The sequence below is a fragment of the Hemiscyllium ocellatum genome, chromosome 22 (assembly GCF_020745735.1).
Source record: "Hemiscyllium ocellatum isolate sHemOce1 chromosome 22, sHemOce1.pat.X.cur, whole genome shotgun sequence".
Classification (NCBI taxonomy): domain Eukaryota; kingdom Metazoa; phylum Chordata; class Chondrichthyes; order Orectolobiformes; family Hemiscylliidae; genus Hemiscyllium; species Hemiscyllium ocellatum.
Genome location: NC_083422.1, coordinates 53,302,883 through 53,324,777, shown reverse-complemented (window position 1 = coordinate 53,324,777; position 21,895 = coordinate 53,302,883). Strand labels below are relative to the sequence as shown.

At 42.0% G+C, this 21,895-nt stretch overlaps 1 protein-coding gene across 3 annotated transcripts in view; it reads right to left on the bottom strand.

Annotated features, from left to right (window-relative positions):
* Positions 1-5,349: 5,349 nt before the first annotated feature.
* The window catches only part of r3hcc1l (R3H domain and coiled-coil containing 1-like), a 173,654-nt gene continuing 157,108 nt past the window's right edge, over positions 5,350-21,895 (bottom strand). For all 3 annotated transcript variants that reach the window (XM_060842224.1, XM_060842223.1, XM_060842225.1), the window contains one exon: positions 5,350-9,020. In XM_060842224.1, the coding sequence (XP_060698207.1) occupies positions 8,968-9,020 (53 nt within the window). In that variant the 3' untranslated portion in view covers positions 5,350-8,967. The remainder of the gene's footprint in view (positions 9,021-21,895) is intronic.

Genomic DNA, 21,895 nt, shown 5'->3' with positions numbered 1-21,895 from the left:
TTATGAACAGTACAGGGCAAACATATTTCCTTCAAGTAACCAATTTGATCTGGAATGGTACAGCACAGAAAGGAGGTTATTTGTTCTTTAACAGACCGTACCCAGTCAGTCCAAAGGCCCTTATGATTCCCTATAATCTGGCAATCTTATTCCTTTATCAATTCTCTTTCTGAAAGTTATGATTGAATTTGCTTCCACCACCTTATCAGCATCTGCAGTCTAAATGGTTTTAACTCGATACGCAATTATTCTTTCTCCCCCTTGCTCAGACCCTTCACATTCCTCGAATGTGTGGCCTTTGATCACTGTCCCTGCTGCTGCTGGTGCTCGTAATTAATGCAGTTTTAAGGCAGTAAAAAATAACTGAAATGAGCTTGGTGCTGAGTATAAATCTGTTAGATTCTCTGGCACTGAGCTGGTGTTATACTGCCTGGGCTGGAGTACTAAGTCAGATCGATGATTTCCTGCTGTCTCTTTAGAAGTCAGTGCTGTACTTAATTTCAGACAAATACTGCTAAGGTCAGAGATATCAGCAATGGTTAGGGGATCTGCAAAGCAGAAAGACTGTGTCAAAGAGCTGGGACTTTAATCAGACGGTTTTTGTGCTCAGAAATCCTCCTCCAGAGCTCTCTGTCCCATAATGAGAAAAGGCTCTCATAAAAATGCATTCAGGGACTGTCTGCACCTGGACAGAGTGCATCTGTCATCACTGCAAATGGCATCCACTTTTCACAGAGTGGTTTCTGAGCTGGAGGAGACCATTCGCGTGTTGTTTGTGTGCTAGCTCTTCAACAGAACAACTCAGTTTGCACCACACCCCTGCCTTCTACCCGTGGCTGTCCATTCTCCCTTTCAGATTAGGAACATAGGAAACAGGAGCAGGAGTGGCCATTCAGCCCCTCCAGCCTGTTCTGCAATGATGGCTGATTTGCTACCCCTAAGTCATTTTTTTCTGCATGATCCCCTTATCCTTTGTTATCTTTAATATGTACTGATCTATTGCTCTCTGTCTTGAACCTACTCATTGAGTGAGCCTGCCCTGCTCTCTATGCTGTAGGATTCCACATTCACCAGCCTCTCATCGAAGAAATTCTTCATTCTAAATCACAGAATCCCTACAATGCTGAAGTAGGCCATTTGGCCCATTGCATCTGCACCAATCCTCCAAAGACCACCCCACCCAGACAATCCTTCTACCTCATCCCTGTAACTCCAAAGCTCCCCCCCAGCTAACCCACCTAGCCTGCACTTCGCTGAACACTATAGGCAATTCAGCATGGCCAATTCATCCTAACCTTTGGACAGGGAGAGGAAACTGGAGCACCCGGAGGAAACTCACGCAGACACGGGGAGAATGTGCAAATTCCACACACACACAGCCACCCGAGGGTGGAATCGAACCCGAGTCTCTGGCGCCTTGAGACAGCAGTGCTAACCGCTGAGCCACCGTGCCATCTTAAAGGATCACCGTCTTATTAACTCTCCCAGGTTCTAGACTGGCCTACTGGGAGGAATCCTTCTCTTCAAAGCCTCGATTCAACCTGCCTCCAACTCATTCGGCAGCTGGGCATACCAGACCATAACCACGCACTGTTTGAAAAGGTTGCTCCTTTGTGACCATTTGCTTGGTTTCTCGATCATTCCACTGGCAATGTTTCTCCCCATCACTGCTGTCCAAGCCTCTCATGGTTTTGACACTTCCCAGAGTAAAACAACTTCTCAAACTTACGGCCCTTTTGAAAAAGCCTTGGAGAACGCTTGCTTTATTTACTGCTCTTTTAACCTTCCTGCCACCCTCAATGGTTTGTACGTGTTTATACCCAAACTCCCTCAGCTCCTGCTTGGTCTTTTAAAGTGGATCCTTTATGTTTTGTCTCTGCGTTCTATTCTATCAAAACAAATTAATCTACTCTTCTCTGCAATAAGCTTCATCGGATCACTATTCCAGCAGCCTGAACATTGCCATCCTCACAATTCACTATAATTACAAGTTTTGTATCACCCATAAATGTTTACACCAAGATTTGAGAGAGTGTCATTAGGATGAGGAGTTCTACTGTAAACTTACTTCCAGTCCAAAGAAACAGTTCAAATAATTACTATTCCCTATTACTCCAGAACACATGCCCCTCTCTTTCCTTTGTGATAACTATCCCTTGCCAATATTGCTGCCTAAATATTAATTTCCCCATAATGTAAGTAGTTCCTGGTTTCAGTGGTCAACACCCTTACGTGGATTGTGTCTGTTCTTTTACAGTAGATGGTAACCATTGGAACTTAATGGAAGGTGTCACTGACTGTGTAGTTAACGTTTGTGTGGGTTTCCACATCAGTGCCAATAGGTTTCAGAACTCACAAGATGTGCAGCACTGGCATCCTTAAGGCACTGAAAAGCTTACTGTTGCTTGTGGAGAGGCTTTTATCGGACAATATTTAATATTGAGCCAGGTGAAGGAGAGTTTAGAAAAGGTGACAGGCAGGTTTGAGGGAGTGTTTTGAAGGAGAAATGTGAAACAAAGATTTAGGGAGTAGATTCAGACTTTAGGAGCCAGGTGGCTGCAAGACTACTCTGGTGTACTGATTCTATTTCTTCATACTTGGATAAATGGCTGATTACATCTCACTCCATCCCAAGACCTTGGAGATGATCCCATCAATCTCCAATATTTTTGCATGACTATTTCTGGGTCCAGGTCATTTGCTCAGGGAATAATGTTTCCAGAATTCTGCATCCAGCATTCCTCAGCCTCCTTCTGCTGAGGCTGTCCCTTGGCATTGAGGTCGATTTACATTCCAATCCAATGTCACAGAAGCCTGAGGTAACTAAATAGCCTGATGCTGGATTTGCACATTCTGCCATAGGTACGGCTCGTGGGGATGTGGGGGGATACTTAGATGGTTTTCTGCAACTGTTGGATGACTTGCTTCCATTACTGCTCTATACATTCAAGGTGGCTCACCAGCCAGACATGGAGCAGGTTGGTGAGTGGAAATGGGAGTTATTCAGCTCTTTGTGCACTCTCCGAGCCCTTGACCTCAACTCTGCAGGCTCCTGGCACGCGTTCCCAAATAATGTTTTCCATGGGATCACCAGAGTGTGGAATTCTCTTCCCTAGCAGGTAGAGAAGACTACATCTTTAAATTTATTTAATAGAGTCATACAGCACAGAACCAGACCCTTCGATCCAACCAATTCATGCCCAACATAATCCCAAACTACACTAATCCCAATTGCCTGCTCCTGGCCCATATCCCTCAAACCTTTCCTATTCATGTACTTATTTAAGTATCTTTTAAACGTTGCATCCATCACTTCCTCAAAGTTCATTCCACATACAAACCATCACCTACGTTAAAAAAAATGTACCCATCTTTTTAAATCTCTCTCCTCTCACATTAAAAATATGTCTTGAAATTCCCTATGCTAGGTAAAAGACACCACCATTATCCCTATTTATACCACTCATGATTGTATAGAGATCTATAAGGTCACCTCTCAACCTCCTACACTCCAGTGAGAAAACAAGGCCGGGCTTATTCAGCCCTTCTTTTAACTTCAATCTTCTATACCCAGCAACATCCTGGTAAGTCTCTTGTGAAACCTCTCTAGCTTACCTATAACAGGGTTAAGGCAGAGATAGGTAGACTTTTAATAGGCCAGGGAGTCTTGGGTTAATAGGCCATGGTGTCTGCAGGCTTCTGTTAAGCGTCATCAGACCACAAGAAACAGGAACAGAAGTAGGTCACTTAGTCTCATGAGCCTGCTCCACCATTTGATAGGATTGTGGCTGATCCAACATTTCTCCTGTCCATTTTCCTCCCCTTTCACTGTAATTCTTGATTCCCCGTTGAACACAAACCTCTCTCAGCCTCGCTAGGGCTGGGAATCTCTTTAGGCAGGCAGGGGAAAGGATTTCCAGGAGTCTGGTATATTTTGGACAGATTGGACATAGGCAACAATTAAGCAGGCTCCCTGCAAACAAGTTGGCAGATAGAGTCTCCCTTGTTATTGAAGGTCCCAGGATGTAAGAGAACAACAGAACCCATTCTTCTGAATGGAGGTTGTGCAACTCCAGAAAGAACATGTGGTGACCTGGGGAGCAGCTCATGTGGTGACCTGGGGAACAGCTCATCCTCCAAGCACCCTCCAAAAATGTGCAGGTCAGGAGAATTGGCCATGCTAACATGCCCATAGTGTTAGGTGCATTAGTCAGGGGTAAATATAGAGTAGGGGATTGGGTGTGAGTGGGTTACTCTTTGGAGGGTCAGTGTGGACTCATTAGGCTGAAGCGTCTGTTTCCATACTGTAGAGAATTTAATCTAAATTTCCATCACCACACCTCAGCCCACTCGAAGGATAAATGCTTTACCTGCATCACATACTTAACACCTCTCCACCTCAGAGGAAGGGTTAATAAAGTAACAGACAACTGTAAGATGAGAGCGCAAATGTGACTTGGTCTTCAGGTTCCATAAATGTTTAAGTCCAGATGCAGCTGATGATGGTTGGATGATTATTTCCTCTCCTGCTATTCCCAGACTTTGGCAATCTCAAATTTCTGGATCCGCAGGACGTCTTGTTGCCCAGTTGCCACTGACTGGAAATTTCACACAGGGCAGGGCAGCACGGTGGTTAGTATTGCTGCCTCACAGCGCCAGGGACCCAGATTCTCATCCAGCCTGGAGTGGAGTGCCTGCTTGTTGTGGAGTTTGCATGTTCTCCATGTGTCAAACTGGGTTTCCGTCAGGTACTCCCGTTACCTCCCATAGCCCAAAGATGGGTGGAATAGCCATGGTAAAAGCAGCATTATGGAAATAGGGTGTGGGTCTGGATGGGATTCTCTTTGCAGGGTTGGTGCAGATTCAATGGGTTGAATGGCCTCCTGCATGTAGGAATTCTAAGAGAAACAAATTCACTCCAGCGTCATTGGGGTGGTGTGCTGAGCTGGGCTAGTAATCAGTGGGCAAGATTAACAGCAGACTGGGTTTGATCACTCAGAAACGTATATTTATTCAGCATTTTGAGCAAATGATTCTTCTTGTTGAGACCTTCAAGATGTGCTGGACTTCCCCATCGAGACTAGTGTTGCTACCTCCTCCACCAGTTTATTGTTTAATCGTCCACCACCATTCACAACGGCATGTGGCAGGACAGCAGAGAATTACAATTGACCCGATGGTTATAGGTGTCTTAACACTGCCACGTGCTGCTTCCAATGTCTATAGCTTCATCAGGCTGACACATCAGTCTCAGGGATGCTCCTGGCATTAGTGGTATGATTGATAGTTATGATTATTACAAAAAGTAGATTTCAAATTTTGTAAAATGAACAAAAATGCTGTGTTTATTGTGATTTTTGCTTTACTTAAAAAAGACAAACATTTACAGAAGTTGCTTTCAAAATTTAAGAAAATGGGTTATAAATCTCTGAAGTGTTTGCACAGATCTCTGTTCCTCATAACTGCTGCAGCTTCATGGATACTCTCTCCAGATGGACGGTTGAGTAAATTAACACTTTGCTTGAAACTTTCATTTTAGAAATGTCAATTCTAGGCAAATTGCTAAGCGCGACCAGTAGTTTAAATATGATGAGGGACAAGTTTAAACAATAAGTTAGAAAAAGAAAGGAAACCTTTTAATTTCAACAAAAGGATGTGAACTGTGATATAACAAATTACCACAATATACCATTGAAAGAAGATTGAAGAAATAACTTCACAAGAACTAACTAGATGTGCTTTCCAAGAAAGGTATAGTGAAAATAAAAGGGATTATCTAAGTTTGTGATGCAGAATGATGCTAATAGCGTGGTTCAATTCCTGCACCAGCTGAGGTCACCTGAGATATAGTGACACTCCCGTTAAATCAATAGGAGTTGTCTCTCCCCAGTGAAGCCCTATGGTCCTTTGGGAAACGTAGGGAGTCAGATTTGTAAATTTGTGGATGACCCCAAAAGATGGAGTTGCAGATAGTGAGGATTGTCAAAGGAAATGCCAGGATAAAGATAGATTTGGTAAGAGAAATGGCAGATGGAGTTCAATCCAGACAAATGCGAGGTGATACATTTTGAAAGATCAAATTCAGGTGCAAATTATACAATAAATGGCAGAATCCTTAGGAGCACTGACATACAAAGGGATCTGGGCCACAGATCCCCGAAAATGGCAACACAGGTGGATAAGATAGTCAAGAAGGCACACAGCATGTTTGCCTTCATTGGCCAGGGCAATGAATACAAATTTTGGCAAGTTATGTTACAGCTGTAACTTAACTTTTCTATTCGCCACACGATCAGAAGGACTCAAATACTTTGGAGGGAGTATAGGGAAAGTTTACCAGGATGTTGCCTAGTCTGGAGGGTTTTTAGTATGAGGAGGGGTTAAATAAACTCAATTGCGTTCACTGGAATGACAGAGGCTGAGGGGGTGGTCTGATAGAGGTCTACAAAATTATGAGGGACATAGACAGGGTGGATAGTCAGAGTCTTTTTCCAAGGATGGGAAGGTCAACTACAAAAGAGCAGTTTCAAGGTCAGAGGGGGAAAGTTTAGGGGAGAAGTGTGGGAAAAATGTTTCATACAGAGGGTGGTGGGTGCCTGGAAGGCACTGCCAGTGGAGATGGTGGAATCAAGCACATTATCAATGTTTAAGGTGTAGTTTGATGTACATATGAACAGGTGGTGAACAGAGGAATAGAAACCGTGCATAGCCAATAAGTACTGGGTGTAAATAAGGAATAGGAATCTGTGCAGGCTCAGTAGGCCAAAGGGCCTGTTCCTGTGCTGTATTGAATTGTACATTATGACAAGTTACTGTTTTTACAATGAGAAAGGAGGTAGATGGCAGTAAAAGCAATTACAAATAGGTATATTTAATTTAAGTGGCACCTTAAGAACACCCCAGATTTTACAGTCAGCAATTCATTTTACAGATTAGGGACTGAAATTTAAATTTAGTATTGAGCTGATGATCCAGTGAAGATACTAAAAACACACAGAAGTCTCTTTGGGTTCTCGCATCACTAACTTAATAATGACTAGATTTGTCTTCAGCAACACACTATTCCCTAGGACACTTTGTTTAGAGTTTCACAGTAAAGTACACAGAATCACAGAGAAATACTGATTATAAAAATAAATCTCACACGGCAATAACTAAATTGACTTACTCGGTCACTGTACGCAAGTGGCCTTGAGCGTGTACCACAAATTCAAAGTATTATCAACTCAAGCTTTTGATCCCAATTCTGCAATTACTTGGGTGATTCCCTACAATGTGACAAATAAACTGTATGTGGCATCTCTCTGTAGATAATTTTTAATCAGCTTGTTACGACATATATCTGGAGCAAGTGGGAGTTGAAACCCAGGTCTCCTGGATCAGAGGAAAGGGCCCTTACCATTGCACCATGAGGGCCCTCACCCTGTGTAATAAAAAGGAAAGTAAGCTAGTAGAAGAGATCAGTGAATGTCAACAAGGACTTTGGATTTACGAGGGAATACTGGTTTGGGGAATTCCCTTTATGTTATGGTCTAATTCGATTATTAAAGTATTCAGTTGTGCATTAATATCCCAAAATGTAATTAAGCAGTATGAATCAAATTAATGACGAGCATTTATATAGCACCTTTCACAACTCCTTGTTATTTTGTTGGAATGGGTGAGGAGGAAGAGGAAGGAAATGTCCAAGATCCATGTCTCAGCAACTTGACTGGCAGTACTGTCTCAGTCCTCACTGTTTAGCTGCTGCATCATGTTATCAGAAATGCTGAATGCCCCCACAATGTCATCGCTAAAAGCTTTCAAAACTTAATGCTTTTGTGTCAAGATTCTTTAAGATATCACATTGAGTCACTTCCAAATTACTGCTGACCAAAAGCTCCAATATTGTTAATTTCCAAAGATAACCCAAGTAACTTGTCTTTTTGTACAGTTTGTTGAAACCAGGCATGTAAATTCAAGTGAAAATGATACACATCAGGAGTGCTTTTAGAAGTCTAGGTTTTCCAATCAACTGCAATCAGATGAGCTGCCTTTAGTGTTTAAATATGAAACCTTAAGTGAGTGCAAATGGAGCAGTGTTAATGTTGTCACCTCTGGAATAGGAAGTCCAGGTTCAAGACCTACCTGCTCCAGAGCTATGTCACAACATCCCTGAAGAAGTTGATTAAAAGATTTAAAACTTTAAACTATTGACTAAAGGCAGATAAAGGTGGCAGGCAGTAGAGATACATGAATAGATGTAGGGATCACCGCTGACTGTACCATACAGATTTGGGATCATTCCACATTCGGGATAGAAGGTAGGTGAAAACAGGAGGAGAAATCACAAACTTCCCAATGCCGCGTAAAGACAATATTCTGCAAGATATCGTTTGCAGCATCCAAAGAGAAGGTAAGGAAACAGGGAAAACATTCCAAGAGCTCTCAGAATTGCCAGTTAGGAAGGCCAATTGGCCCAGCAAACCAGAAACATTCTGCAACTCTTCCCATTCAACTCCTCCTTAAGTAGCTCCAGCTGTCAGATTCAAAATATCAATCTGCACTGACTAAGTTAGTGTAGCAAAAACACACAAGGAACTGGAATAAAAGTTACTGCTTAAAATACTTAAGAATCTGTTAGCTGGTGTCCAACTGCTAAGGGTCTACATTGGTTGTTCTGTAAGTTAAAGAAGAAAAAGAGACAAAAACAGACTTAAAAGCATCGTCAGCACATGGTAGTACAGTGACTTCACCAAAAATACACACATCTTGCAGGTCTTGTAAGCTCACTTTCTATTATATGCTGTGCAGTTCTTTTCACAGGCTTTCAAACATTTCCCCTGTGCAGATAATGCAACACAGACTGTGTATGTCTTAAAGCACGCATTGCATTCAAGCCTCCTCTCAGTGCGACAGACTCTGGTACTTTCATACTGAAGAGAACACTGCTGATTTCTGCGGTCCAATTCACTTTAATATCTTGGGCTACCTTCCTTCCCAAGCATCTTCAATCTGCTGTGCTGCAAGCTGTTTCTGCTCTGCAAGTGAAAGGAAAAACACCAATTACATCATTTTGCACAGAATTAGTCCAAGAACAGATTAACCAAACAACTTTAATGTATATTGATACATACTGGGAAATGGGGGTGGGGCACTTGATTAGCTCAGTTGGCTGGACACTTGGTTTGTCATGTCAACATCTCAGGTACAATTCCCTCTGGCTAAATGAAGGACTGGTGGCATGTCCTATTTGTGTGTTCAGGTTTCCTTGGGTTGGTGATGTCATTTCCAGTGATGTCACTTCCTGTTCTTTTTCTCAAGGGGTGGTAAATGGGATCCAAGTCAATGTGTTTGTTGATTGAGTTCTGGTTGGAATGCCATGTTTCTAGGAATTCTCGTACATGTCTCTGTTTGGCTTGTCCTGGGATGTCCCAGTCAAATTGGTGTCTTTCCTCATCTGTATGTAAGGATACGAGTGAGAGTGGACCATGTCTTTTTGTGGCTAGTTGATGTTCTGAATCATGGTGGCTAGCTTTCTGCCTGTTTGTCACAGCTCTTGCAAGGCATTTTGTAAATGACATTGGTTTTGCTTGTTGTCTGTATAGGGTCTTTCAAGTTCATTAGCTCTGTTTTAGTGTTGGTGGGTTTGTGGGCTACCATGATGCCAAGAGGTCTGAGTCATCACCATGGGAAATGACATCACCAACCGTACAAAACCTAAACATAAATAGACAGCGGGCCATGCCACCAATGCTTCATCCAGAGGCTCACTGATGATGCTACCTAGTATGGTGACAAAACATCTGAAAACGAACCTTCCAGCTCAGCGAGCAAACTTACATCCAGAACTTCAACCTGAGCTACAAATCTTCTCAAAACTCGCTAACCTCTGTAAGGTCAACTCTCAACCTCCAATGCTCCAGTGAAAAGTCCCAGCCAATCTAACCTCTCCTTAGAACTGATGCCCTCCAGTCACATCATCATCCTGGTAAACCTTTTCTGCACTCTTTCCACTTTAATAACATCCTCACAAAGCAGAGAGATATGGGTGTATTCTCAATAACATCTCAATCACTTGCCAACCAATCAGCTCACTCCTTTCATGTAGGATAAAATTGTTTTCCTTTTGAATTGGTACTTCTTGCAAATTGGCCTGATGAGCTCAAGGCAAAAAAATTTCAACACAGTATCTTTTTAGCAATACTCAATGCTTTTATCTTTTCTAATTTGATCTCCTTTCCCCTGTACGTTTGCAAGTGTGCTTGTACTGCAAAGTATTCCCCCAAATCTACAAGTGAGTGAAACAAATCCTATTAAGGAGGACGACGTACTGAAACTTTTGAAAAGCATGAGGATAGATAAGTCTCCTGGGCCCGATGGGATACACCCAAGGTTACTATGGGAAGCGAGGAAAGAGATGGCTGTGCCTTTGGCAATGATCTTTGTGTTCTCACTGTCCACTGGAGTAGTACCAGATGATTGGAAGGTGGCAACTGTTATTCGCTTGTTCAAGAAAAGGAATAGGGTAATCCTGGGAATTACAGACTATTCAGTCTTACATTGGTTGTGAGCAAATTACTGGAGTGGATTCTGAGAGACAGGATTTATGATTACTTAGGAAACCATAGTTTAATTAGAGATAGTCAGCACGACTTTGAGGGGGGCAGGTCATGCCTCAAGTCTTATTGAATTCTTTGAGGATGTAACAAAATACATTGAGGAAGGTAGAGCAGTTGATGTGGTGTATATGGATTTTAGCAAGGCATTTAATAAGGTCCCCCATAGCAGACTCATTCAGAAAGTAAGCAGTCCTGGGATACAGGGAAATTTGGTTCTCTGGATACAGAATTGTCTGGCCCATAGAAGACAGAAGGTGGTAGTTGATGGAAAGTATTCAGCCTGGAGCTCAGTGACCAGTGGTGTTCCACAGGGATCTATTCTGGGACCTATGCTCTTTTATGATTTGTTTTAAAAATGAGGAAATGGAAGGGTGAGTAAGTAAGTTTGGCGATGACATGAAGGTCGGTGGAGTTGTGGACAGAGTGGAGGGCTGCTGTAGGTTGCATTGGGACATTGACAGGATACAGAGCTGGGCTGACAGGTGGCAGATGGCGTTCAACTTGGAAAAGTGTGAAGAGATTCATTCTGGAAGGTCAAATTTGAATGTAGAGTACAGGGTTAAAGAAAGGGTTCTCAGCAGTTTGGAGGAACAGAAGGACGCTGGGGCCCACATCCACAGACCCCTCAAAGTTGCCACCCAAGTTAATAGGGTTGTTAAGGAGGCATATGGTGTGTTGACTTTCATTAGCAGAGGGATGGAGTTTAAGAGCCACGAAGTTATGCTGTAGCTCTGTAAAGCCCTGATTAGACCACACATGGAATACTGTGTTTAGCTCTGTTTGCCTCTTTATAGGCAGAATGTGGAAGCTTTAGAGAGGGTAGAGATGAGATTTACCAGGATGTTGCCTGGAGAAAGGTTGAGGGACCTCGGGCCTTTCTCTGCCAAACTGGCTAAAATAGCCCTGGAGTGAAGAAGGATGACAGGTGACTTGGTACAGGTAGACCAATCAGAAGAGGCATAGCCAGAGACTTTTTACCCGGCAGAAATGGCTGTCATGAGGAGTTGGGGAGAGAGTTTGAGAGAGAGAGAATCAGAGAGAGAGAGAGAGAGAGAGAGAATCAGAGAGAGAGAGAATCAGAGAGAGAGAGAATCAGAGAGAGAGAGAATCCGAGAGAGAGAGATAGAGAGAATCAGAGAGAGAGAGAGAGAGAGAGAATCAGAGAGAGAGAGAGAGAATCAGAGAGAGAGATAGAGAGAATCAGAGAGAGAGAGAGAGAATCAGAGAGAGAGAGAGAGAATCAGAGAGAGAGAGAGAATCAGAGAGAGAGAGAGAGAGAGATCGCAAGAGGGTCGGGGGAGAGAGGGAGTGATCGCAAGAGGGTCGGGGGAGAGAGGGATATCTAATTAGTCCCACTGTCCTGTTCTTTTCCCACAATCCTGCTGCCTGTAAATGCCCCTACCTGAAGGTCTGCTGGCATGCCTGCTGTCGCATTAGCTGCACGGTTAAAATTTCATAGATAAACCACAAGAATGAAGAAGTTGAAATTGCTTGAAATTCTAAGAGCAAAGAGAAATAAAACTGACATATAGAAAAGAAAATATCAATATTTTAGCCAGTTTGATTGGACATTTGTGGGCGGCACGGTGGCACAGTGGTTAGCACTGCTGTCTCACAACGTCTGAGAGCTGGGTTCAATTCCCGACTCAGGCGACTGACTGTGTGGAGTTTGCACGTTCTCCCTGTGTCTGCGTGGGTTTGCTCCGGGTGCTCCGGTTTTCTCCCACAGTCTAAAGATGTGCGGGTCAGGTGAATTGGCCATGCTAAATTGCCCATAGTGTTAGGTAAGGGGTAAATGTCGGGGTATGGATGGGTTGCGCTTCTGCGGGTCAGTGTGGACTTGTTGGGCCGAAGGGCCTGTTTTCACACTGTAAGTAATCTAATTAAAAGTTACAGAGATCTCTGTCTAAAATAGTTTCTGGGGTATGGGTGTTGTTGCCCCTCTCTAATTGCCTTTGAGAAGGTGGGAGAGAGCTGCTGCCTTGCAAGGCTACAGACAATCTGGTGTAGGCAGACCCACAATGCTGTTAGGGAGGGACCTGCAGCATTTTGACCCAGTGACAGTGGGAAAAAAAAAGTGATTAGTTTCAAGTCAGGATGGTTTGGAATGGAATGTGAAGGTGGTGGTGTTCCTACGTATCTATTGCCCTTACTCTTCTGGGTGGCAGAGGTCATGGGTTTGTTAAAGGAGCCGATCTGTTAATAAAGTGAATCTTGTGAATGGCAAACACTACTGTCATTGTGCATTAGTAGTGATGGGAGTGAAGATTGAAGGTGGTGGACATGGTGCCAACCAAGTAGGCTGCTCTGTCTTAGATGATAAAACCAAGAACTGCTGATGCTGGAAACCTTAAAACAAAAATTGAACTTGCTGGAAATACTCAGCAGGTCAGGCAATAACTGTGGAGAAAAGCTAAGTTAACTGAGTACGGTCATCCTCTTCAAAAACTCTTTCCTGTCCACAAATGCTGCCAGATCTGCTGAGTTTCTCCCGCAATTTCAGTCCTAGATGATGATGAGTTTTGTCGAGCGTTGTTGGAGCTACACCCATCCTGACAAATGAGAGTTTTCTATTATAGTAGCCTTGTAAATGGTGGTTAGAAACTGGGGAGACTGGAAAGTGAGTTACTTGCCATTGAATTCCTACCATCTGAATTGCTCTTGTCGTGATAGTACTTGTTGTGGCCATCCTGTTTAGTTTCTGGTAAATTACATCCTGAGCATGTTAATGGATGAGGATTCAATGATGGTAAAGCGTAGCTGGGAATGCGATAGGTTGATGGAGGTGGGGACGTTGATGGTGATAAGTCGGAGTGGATAGGTGGGAAAGATGATGCACAGGTAAGTCAGATCAAGAGGGCGGTGCTGAGTTGGAGCCCTCACTTTCTCCTATGCGACTAATCTATGTCTCAAAGTTACTTAATGGAGCTTTTACAGCCAAGTGGGTTAGATAATTTCAAAGATTCACCATCTGCTGAGTGAAGGAGTTCCTCATCTCATTCCTAAATAGTCTACTGCTTATTCTGAAACTGTCCCTTGGTTCCAGTTCTCCATGGTCTGGAGAAACATATTTTCTGCATCTATTCTGCCTACCCCTTCAAAAATGTAGGTTTCTATATGAGATTGCCTCCCATTCTTCTAAATCAAGAGAATAAAAGCCCAGTCTGATCAAAGAATAGTCATACCATCCCAGCATTTGATCTGGTGAACCCCTGCTCCAGTCTCAATGGCAAGAACGACCTTCCAAGGGGACTAGAACTGTCCACAATATGCCAGATGCCCCAAAGAGGTGTCAGACTGCTTTATTTAGCAATTTTGCAATAAAGTTACTCATAACGATACAGACTGGACGGCTGGTCTACAGTGCAGAGTGATGCCAACAGTGTAGGTTCAATTCCTGCACTGATTAAGGTTACTATGAAGAATTCTCCTTCTCAACATCTTCCCTCAGCTGAGGCCTGGTGACCCTCGGGTTAAACCACCCTCTAGTTGTCCCTCTCTAACAAGAGAGCAAACCTATAGTCAGGTAAGACTATGGTAGCTTTACTTTTGCGTGTTGCTGCTGTTGTGCTGCTGTCTAGATTACAGGGTAGGAACAACAGAGAGAGAGACACTGCTGCTTAAGACTGGAAGGAAGAGGATATGGATCAGGTTTAAACAAACATATTTGAAAATGAAGCAACAATCTGGCTCGGAACATTCTATAAAATAACAAAATTCTTTTGCATGGTTTCCTCACCTATAAATATTAAGACTCTCTGATCAAGGTCATCAACAGTCTGCACAAAGCAGACTAAACGCAGGTGTTCATGGATTCCAGTTAAATAAGTCTGTTTTGTTAATAGACAAATATACTCTGAACAGAAGCTTGTTGGCTCACTTAAGATCTTCTTTCACAAGTGCAGTGGCGTTCACATAAAACACTCCACAAACCTATAAATCCAGTAGCATGGATTGGACTGCAGCCAGCCTGCCAAGAGATGTTAGATATTTCATAGCTTAACTCAGGGGCCACAAACAGGTTTGAAACATAGATAGCTTCGAGACCCGATAAACACAAAGGGGGAAATGGGTGGTTTTAAGGAGGTGTAAGTGGGAAAGCCAGCTATGGAGAAGATATGGGATCTGAAAGTTCAGCTCAAGAGTGAAAGAGGATCCACAAAGAAAATCTTACAGGTAGTGTGCAGAATGCTGGCGATTGCAATGATTTTCTAAAAGTTTTGAGATATTTGTAAATATTTTCTAACCTGCCTGCTCAGAGATGTTATTACATGCCTCTGGAGCAGGTGGGACTTGAGCGCGATCCTTCTGGTTTCTACAACTTTTGATTTAACATTCCTATTTCTCCAATTATAACCCTCAATTAATTGATTGAACCCTCTCATTTACAGATTGCTACATCAGCCTCTCTAAACATATCTTAAAAGTACAACGTGCTAAGCTTAAAGACTTGGATTTATAAAGGCAAAACATAAATCCAAGCCTTTATTTTTCTTTAAAAGCACCATTCACAACCTCAGGATTGGCCAAAGCAATTCACAATTAATGAAGCACTTTTATAATGCGGTCACTACTGTCACAGAGAGGAGGGAAGCAACTGCTGCACAACGTAACCCCACAAACCGCAATGAGATAATAATCTTCTAACTGAGAGATAAGAGCTGTCCAGGACTTTGAGAATAACTTGTCCTGCCCTGAAATGAATTGATTTGATTTATTGTTGTCACATGTATCCAAGCACAGTGAAAGATTTTGTTTTGCAAGCATGATTTGGAGGAACCGGTGTTGGACTGAGGTGCACAGTTACACAACACCAGGTTATAGTCCAACAGGTTTATTTGGAAACACTAGCTTTCCAAGTGCTCCTTCAACCACTTGAAGAAACAGCAGCGCTTGGAAAGCTAGTGCTTCCAAATAAACCTGTTGAATTATAACCTTGCTTTGCAAGCAGTACAGACAGATCATAAAAAAACAAGGACATACAGCTCATAAGGTGCTGAGACAGAGTGAGGCATACAAAAGGTTGTGACTGCAGAGGAGGTGCACAAAAACAAGATCACCATTAAGTTTGAAATTAGGGGGATCCATTCAGCAGTTTAATAACAGCAGGGAAGATGAACCTGGTGGTATTTGTTCAAACCTTTGTACCTTCTGTTGCACAGATGAGGTTGAAAGAGAGTCTTACTAATATCATATTACTGATTATTAATTATTATTATTAATGTCAGACATTCTCTTGTCCCCATCTGAGAGGATTTCCCTATCAGTGGGTAGCACCTTCAATTAAGTGCTCTCCCTCCATGTATAAGTCCATCCAGCTTCCCCTACATACAATTTAGGCAAGGGTTTTTGTGGCACATTAGCAGTGATCCTGCCTCTTAGCTAGAATTCAAGTCACAACTTCTCTACAGGTGTGTTATAATATGTACGAACGAATTGACTAATAATATCTGTACAGTTTGAGCAAATACAGTCAAGTGTTACTTCCATGTTATCAAGTTGCAAATCTCTCAATCAGCAGCATGCAAATGAGTAATAACGAAAGGATTAAGTTTACAAATCTTTGGATAGGTGATCTATCCAGCTTCACAAGAGATCAAAAAGAACACTTCACACAGAGTTTGTGATGTTTTTTAATGCCTCCAGTTGGAAATTTGGCAGTGATTGAATGTATTCAGCATGAACTCTGAAAAGATGTAATACTGGAAAAACAGTGCACTAGTCATCGAACAAGAGTAAAAAGTATGCAAATATGTTGGCAACTTTGAAAGAAATACTTTTTACGAATGTTTTGATATGCCACAGCTTAGACCTAAAAGTTGCACCAAACCTAAGTATTAGTAATTCCTCAATAGTTTGATTGTCTGGGTTATTATGACTCCATTCCATGATGTGAAATCTATAGGAGGTAGAAGACAGGATGAATTGTATAAGAGTTATGGAACAAGGATTCAGTAGGTGGCAATCATGCCTGCAAAACTGCTTGAACTATTTTGGAGAATCAAAATTCCTAGAGTGGGCTTTGGAAAGCCCCAGAACAAGTTGTACTGAGAATTCCAAAAGCTTCACAATAGAGATTAAAAGCTAAAACTGTGGCTTTAGGGTGAATAGAGAGAAAAGATAAAGTGGTTGCAAGTTAGAAAACAATAACTGTGTTGAACATTTGTGAGCATCGGATTAGAGGTGAGGATGAAGTTGTACAAAGGGATTCTTGTAATGCCCGTCTCAGGGTTATTCCTGACCCACATCAATCTAATTGTTAACTTATCATTATATCAGCAACAATGATTTTGATTTCTTGCATCCTTATTCATCAAACAAACTGGATATGTACAGATTGGGTAATGCTATATGGAGAAGAAAACTTGCATCAGATATTTGGAGGTTGACGACAATAGGACCATGTCCTTTACACCAATGTTAATGTTCCTACACAGAAGGTGGTACTCACTTACAATAATGCTTATTGAATTGTACAAGAAGGCAGAGACGTTGGGTGCAAAGGGCGAGTGGACATAGCCAAATCATTTATGACTCAATTGCACTGCATTGGTCTGGAGTTACATTTGGTTCAGAGGATTGATTTCCTTTTAGTTTCTTCAAGTGGTTGAAGGAGTGCTTGGAAAGCTAGTGTTTCCAAATAAACTTGTTGGACTATAACCTGGTGTTGTGTAACTGTGCACCTCAGTCCAACACCGGTTCCTCCAAATCCTTTTAAAGGGGATTACTGAATCAGATGAGTTTTAACAACAATTTAGTAGTTCATGGTTAATATTATTGACAATGTGTTTTCATTCCCCAACTGTCATAATGGGAGTTGAACTTGTGTTACTGGTTCATTAATCCCAGCTCTCTGGATTACTGGTACACTACCCTTGCTTCCACTACCAGTAAGGTAACTAAATTATTATGTTACTGCTCTCTGATTTCCCATAAGTTCCCATTTTTGTATTTATAATAGAAACTGACTATGTAAACTTTGCCAACGTGTAATTACACTCTCTGCCGCTGGTTGTGCTCTGTTCCAGGGAAGGTTAATTTCTAACAACAGTACGTCACAATATTCATATTATAAATTGTGCATGTTAAAATGGAAAAAGGTGGCATGAACTTTGTGTTAAAATTAAAAGGAATATGTATGACACACTTACCATATTGCGTATGTGTGAAACACATCCACAGCTAAACAGAACTAAAATTTTAACTTAACAGCATGGATTCAAACATACATTTCTTCGATCAAATTATTTTCAATGTGCAATATGAAGATTTATTTTACTTCAGAGCAAAAGAAGTCAGATAGAAAATACTCTTCTGATTCAGTTATATATAAGTAAATTATCTTCACAAGGTCCAGAGATTAATTCTGATTCAATCTTTTTTCTAAGAGCCTGTTCTAGATTGGGTAGACAATACCAGCACAGGCAAATCTTACTGCATAGCCTCATCTAGTGGTTGCAACTTTAAATCAAGGCTGCATTTGGTATCAGATTTGCTTGAGAGATTGCTGTTTGGAAGTCAGATCTCATTCCTGGCAGTAGCAATCACAGGAACGACAAAGCATTCATTAAATTGGAGACCAGCTGGGCATTTTCAGCACATGATTCAGCAGAACTGTATGCTTAAATACTCTCAACTTCATGTCAGTTATGGTGCAGTGAGGCTGTGATTTCTTTGTGAATGCTGACTGGCGTACTGAGTATCGCCAAACTTCCTGCTTTACACTTTAGATTATGTAGCACTCTTACCTCTGACTCAGAAGGTTGGGACTTTGGGACCTACTCTCGCAACTTGTGCACATAATCAGGACTGAAGCATTACTACAATGTCAGAGTTTTAAAAATAATTATTCAAAAGCTATGGGTGTGGCTGTGTGTTTGGGGGGGGGGGGGGGGGTGGTGAGGGGTGGTGGTGGTGTCAGTGGTTGGGCCAACATTTACGAACCACCCCTAATTGCTTGAGAAGGTGGTGGTGAGAGACATTCTTGAACCACTGCCAACCAGATGGCGTAGGCTCAGTGTCATTAGGAAGGGAGTTCCAAATATTAACCCAGGGCTACTGAAGGACAGCAATATTTCTACCTTTGACCATGCATGGTTTAAAGGAGAACTTGCAGGTGATGCTGTTCTTATGCATCTGTTGCACTATTCCTTCTAGATGATTTGGAAGGTGCTTTCAAAGGAGCACAGGGGAATTACTGCAGTGAATCTTGCAGATGGAACACATTGCTGTCACTGTGGTGAATGGATGGCGTGCCAATCATACCGGCTTCTTTCCTTTGGATGTTATAATGGAAAATGCAAAAGATGCACTCATCCAGGCCAGTAGGAAGCATTCCATTACTATGCCTTATAGAAAATTGATAAGTACTGGGGAGATAGGAAGTGAGTTTCTCACTGTTCAATTCCCAACCTCTGAACTGCTGCTGTTGGCACACAATTTAAATGCCTTCTGTAGTTCAGTTTCTGGTCAACGATAACCCCTAGAATGCTGATATGGGATCCTGCGATGGCAATTTAATTGAATGTGAAGAAAGGATGACTGTATTGTCTCATTACAGACAGTCATTGCCTGACACTTGTGGAGTGTGAATGTAACTCAGTGCCATTTTTCAGAGGAGACGTTAAACCGCAGCCCCAACAGTCCACCAAGATAGATGCAAAACATCTTATGGTACCATTCAAAGAAGTGCAGGTGAGTTAGAGCTAGCCAGAAATATAAACACAGGTTGTTTTTACATACCTTTAGGAACTCAAAGTGAGATTGGAGATTTAATAATGGAAAATAAGGAAACGGTAGATGAACTGATTTTGCAAGTTTTCAATGTAAAGGATACAAACGACATCCAAAAGGCAGCTATCAATCAGTAAACAAAGGGAGGGAAGATCTCCAGTACATCATAGTTACCAGAGAAGTAATGTGGACCATTGTGAAACAATTCAAGATGGTGGTGGAGTTGTAGCATTCAGGCTCCTGCTTGTCCACTGCATTCTTCCGTCCATTTTTCTTCTTTTACTTTCCTTCTTTTCTGTCTACTTTTCTTTTCTCTACAGTCCTCTCATACCTTTTGCCTTTGGGGAGTTTAGCTGTGGTGGAACCAGCAGCATTGGCTGTGGGGGAAGAGTGTGGGCCCAATGGCAAGCGACAACACTGGAACGTGGGGACTTAAACATTAGTGCGCAGAACTGGAGATGATGGCAGTGGCACCGGCACTGATGACAGCACTGGTTCACTCTTGCATTTGTTCAGGAGGTTGTGAACTCTATACTCTAAATGATTCCAAGATGGCATCAGCATCAGCAAGGTGGGCCCGGGAATGGGCGATGGTACAACTCTGACGTTGGTGAGTCTGGCACAGGTGGCAAGACACAGGACCCAAAGTGATGGCATTGGTGGTGAATTGGCAGCTACAGTGGCAGGAGGACTACTGTGTTGGTGGGTCCAGTGCAGGTGATATTGGTGAGCTAGGCTCAAGACTCATGGCAGCAATGGCAAGGGTGATCTGGACATAATCTTTTCCTTTTGTTTGTTTTTTTAATTTTAGCTCATTTCAATTCTAAAAATTGCATTCTAAGATGGCGCCAGAGAATGGTGGCTCTCTATACAGTTCACTGTACTCCTGTTCTCTTTTACTTGGGTTCACATGACAATAAAATCAAATATAGACAGTATTGAGCAAATTGTTGGAGCTACAGGCTGACAAGTGCTTTGGTCCTGATGAACTTTGTATTGGGGCTTTAAACGAAGTGATGAGTTGATGCATTGGTTTTGACTGGGAATGGTTCCATTAGATTAGAAGATAGCAAATTTAACTCCTTTACTCAAAAAGAGGGGGAGAGAGAAGAACGGAAAACTACAGGATAGTTAACTACACGTCTGTCTTCAGGAAAATGTTAAAAACTATTAAAAATGTTATAGTAAGAATGTGGACAAGCTCAATGTATTCAGGCAGAGACATTGTGGTTTTGTGCAAGGGAAATCACGTTTGACCATTCAATTGAAGTTCTTTGAAATAACACATGCTGTGGATAAAGCAAAACTTATTGATTTGCTGTACTGAGATTCTCAGGAAGCAGTCATATCAGAGGTGAATGTGCAAAATAAAAGCTCATGGTGTTGTGGGTAGCGCATTGAGACAAGATGGGTTAGTTAACAGGAAGCAAAGAATTGAAATCGATGGGTCTTTTCCATCTTAGTATGATGCAATGAGTGGTGTGTCACAAAGAAAGGCGCTGGAACTTCAACTGTTTATAACTTACATTAATGACTTGGATAAAGAGGGACAGAAGGTACAGTCTTCATGTCTGATGACACAAAATTAGGAAGGAAAGTAATTTATGCTGAGGACGTAAGGAGGTCACAAAATAGATCAGTGAGTGGACCAATGGAATATAGTGTGCAAAAAATGCGAATTTGTCCATTTTGGTAATAAAATAGAATCAAATGATCTAAATGGAGAGACACTGCACAGCTCCGGGATGCAAAGGAATCTAGGTGTCCCACAGCATCAATCACAGAAGGTTAATATGAAGGTACAGCAAGTAATTAAGAAATCTAACATCATGTTGCCATTAATCACAAAGTGAATGGAATACTGTAAGAAGTTGGGAGGTTATGCTTCAGTTATACAGGGCAATGGTGAGACCGTGTCTGGAGTACTGTACACAGCATTCGTCACCTTATTTAAGGAAACAAGTAAATATGTTGGACGCATTTCAGAGATGATTTTTAGTCTAATAGCTGGATCAAGAAGTTATCTTATGAAGAAAGGCTGGACAGCTAGGCTTAACTCCACTGGAGTTTGGAACAATGAAGCAACTTAACTGAAACACAAGATCATAAAAGAGTCTTGACAGGGTAAATGTAGAGAGCATATTGCATCTTCTAGGATAATATAGAACAAGCTCATTTTACAAAAGCCAGGGTCATGAGTCTTTGAAACTCTCTTCTTGAAAAGGTGGAGCAGAGTTCTTGAATATTTTTAATGCTGAGATGGGTAGATTCTTGTATCAAGCGGTCAAGGATTCTCAGGGTAAATGGGAATATGGACGTGAGATTACAATCATATCTACCATAACTGCATTGAATGGTGGAGTAGGTCCAAAAGGCTGAATGGCTTGTCCTCACTTTGAACTACTTCGCCTGTAATTTGCCTTTCTTCAGAAAAGGGAATCCGCATAGGTCTGTTATCCCTGTTTCTTTATGGGGCATATGGAACATTCCTTGTTCCAATCCAACTTGGGTTGGAACAACCAACTCTTGGTTGAAACATAACATCAATGACATCATCATTC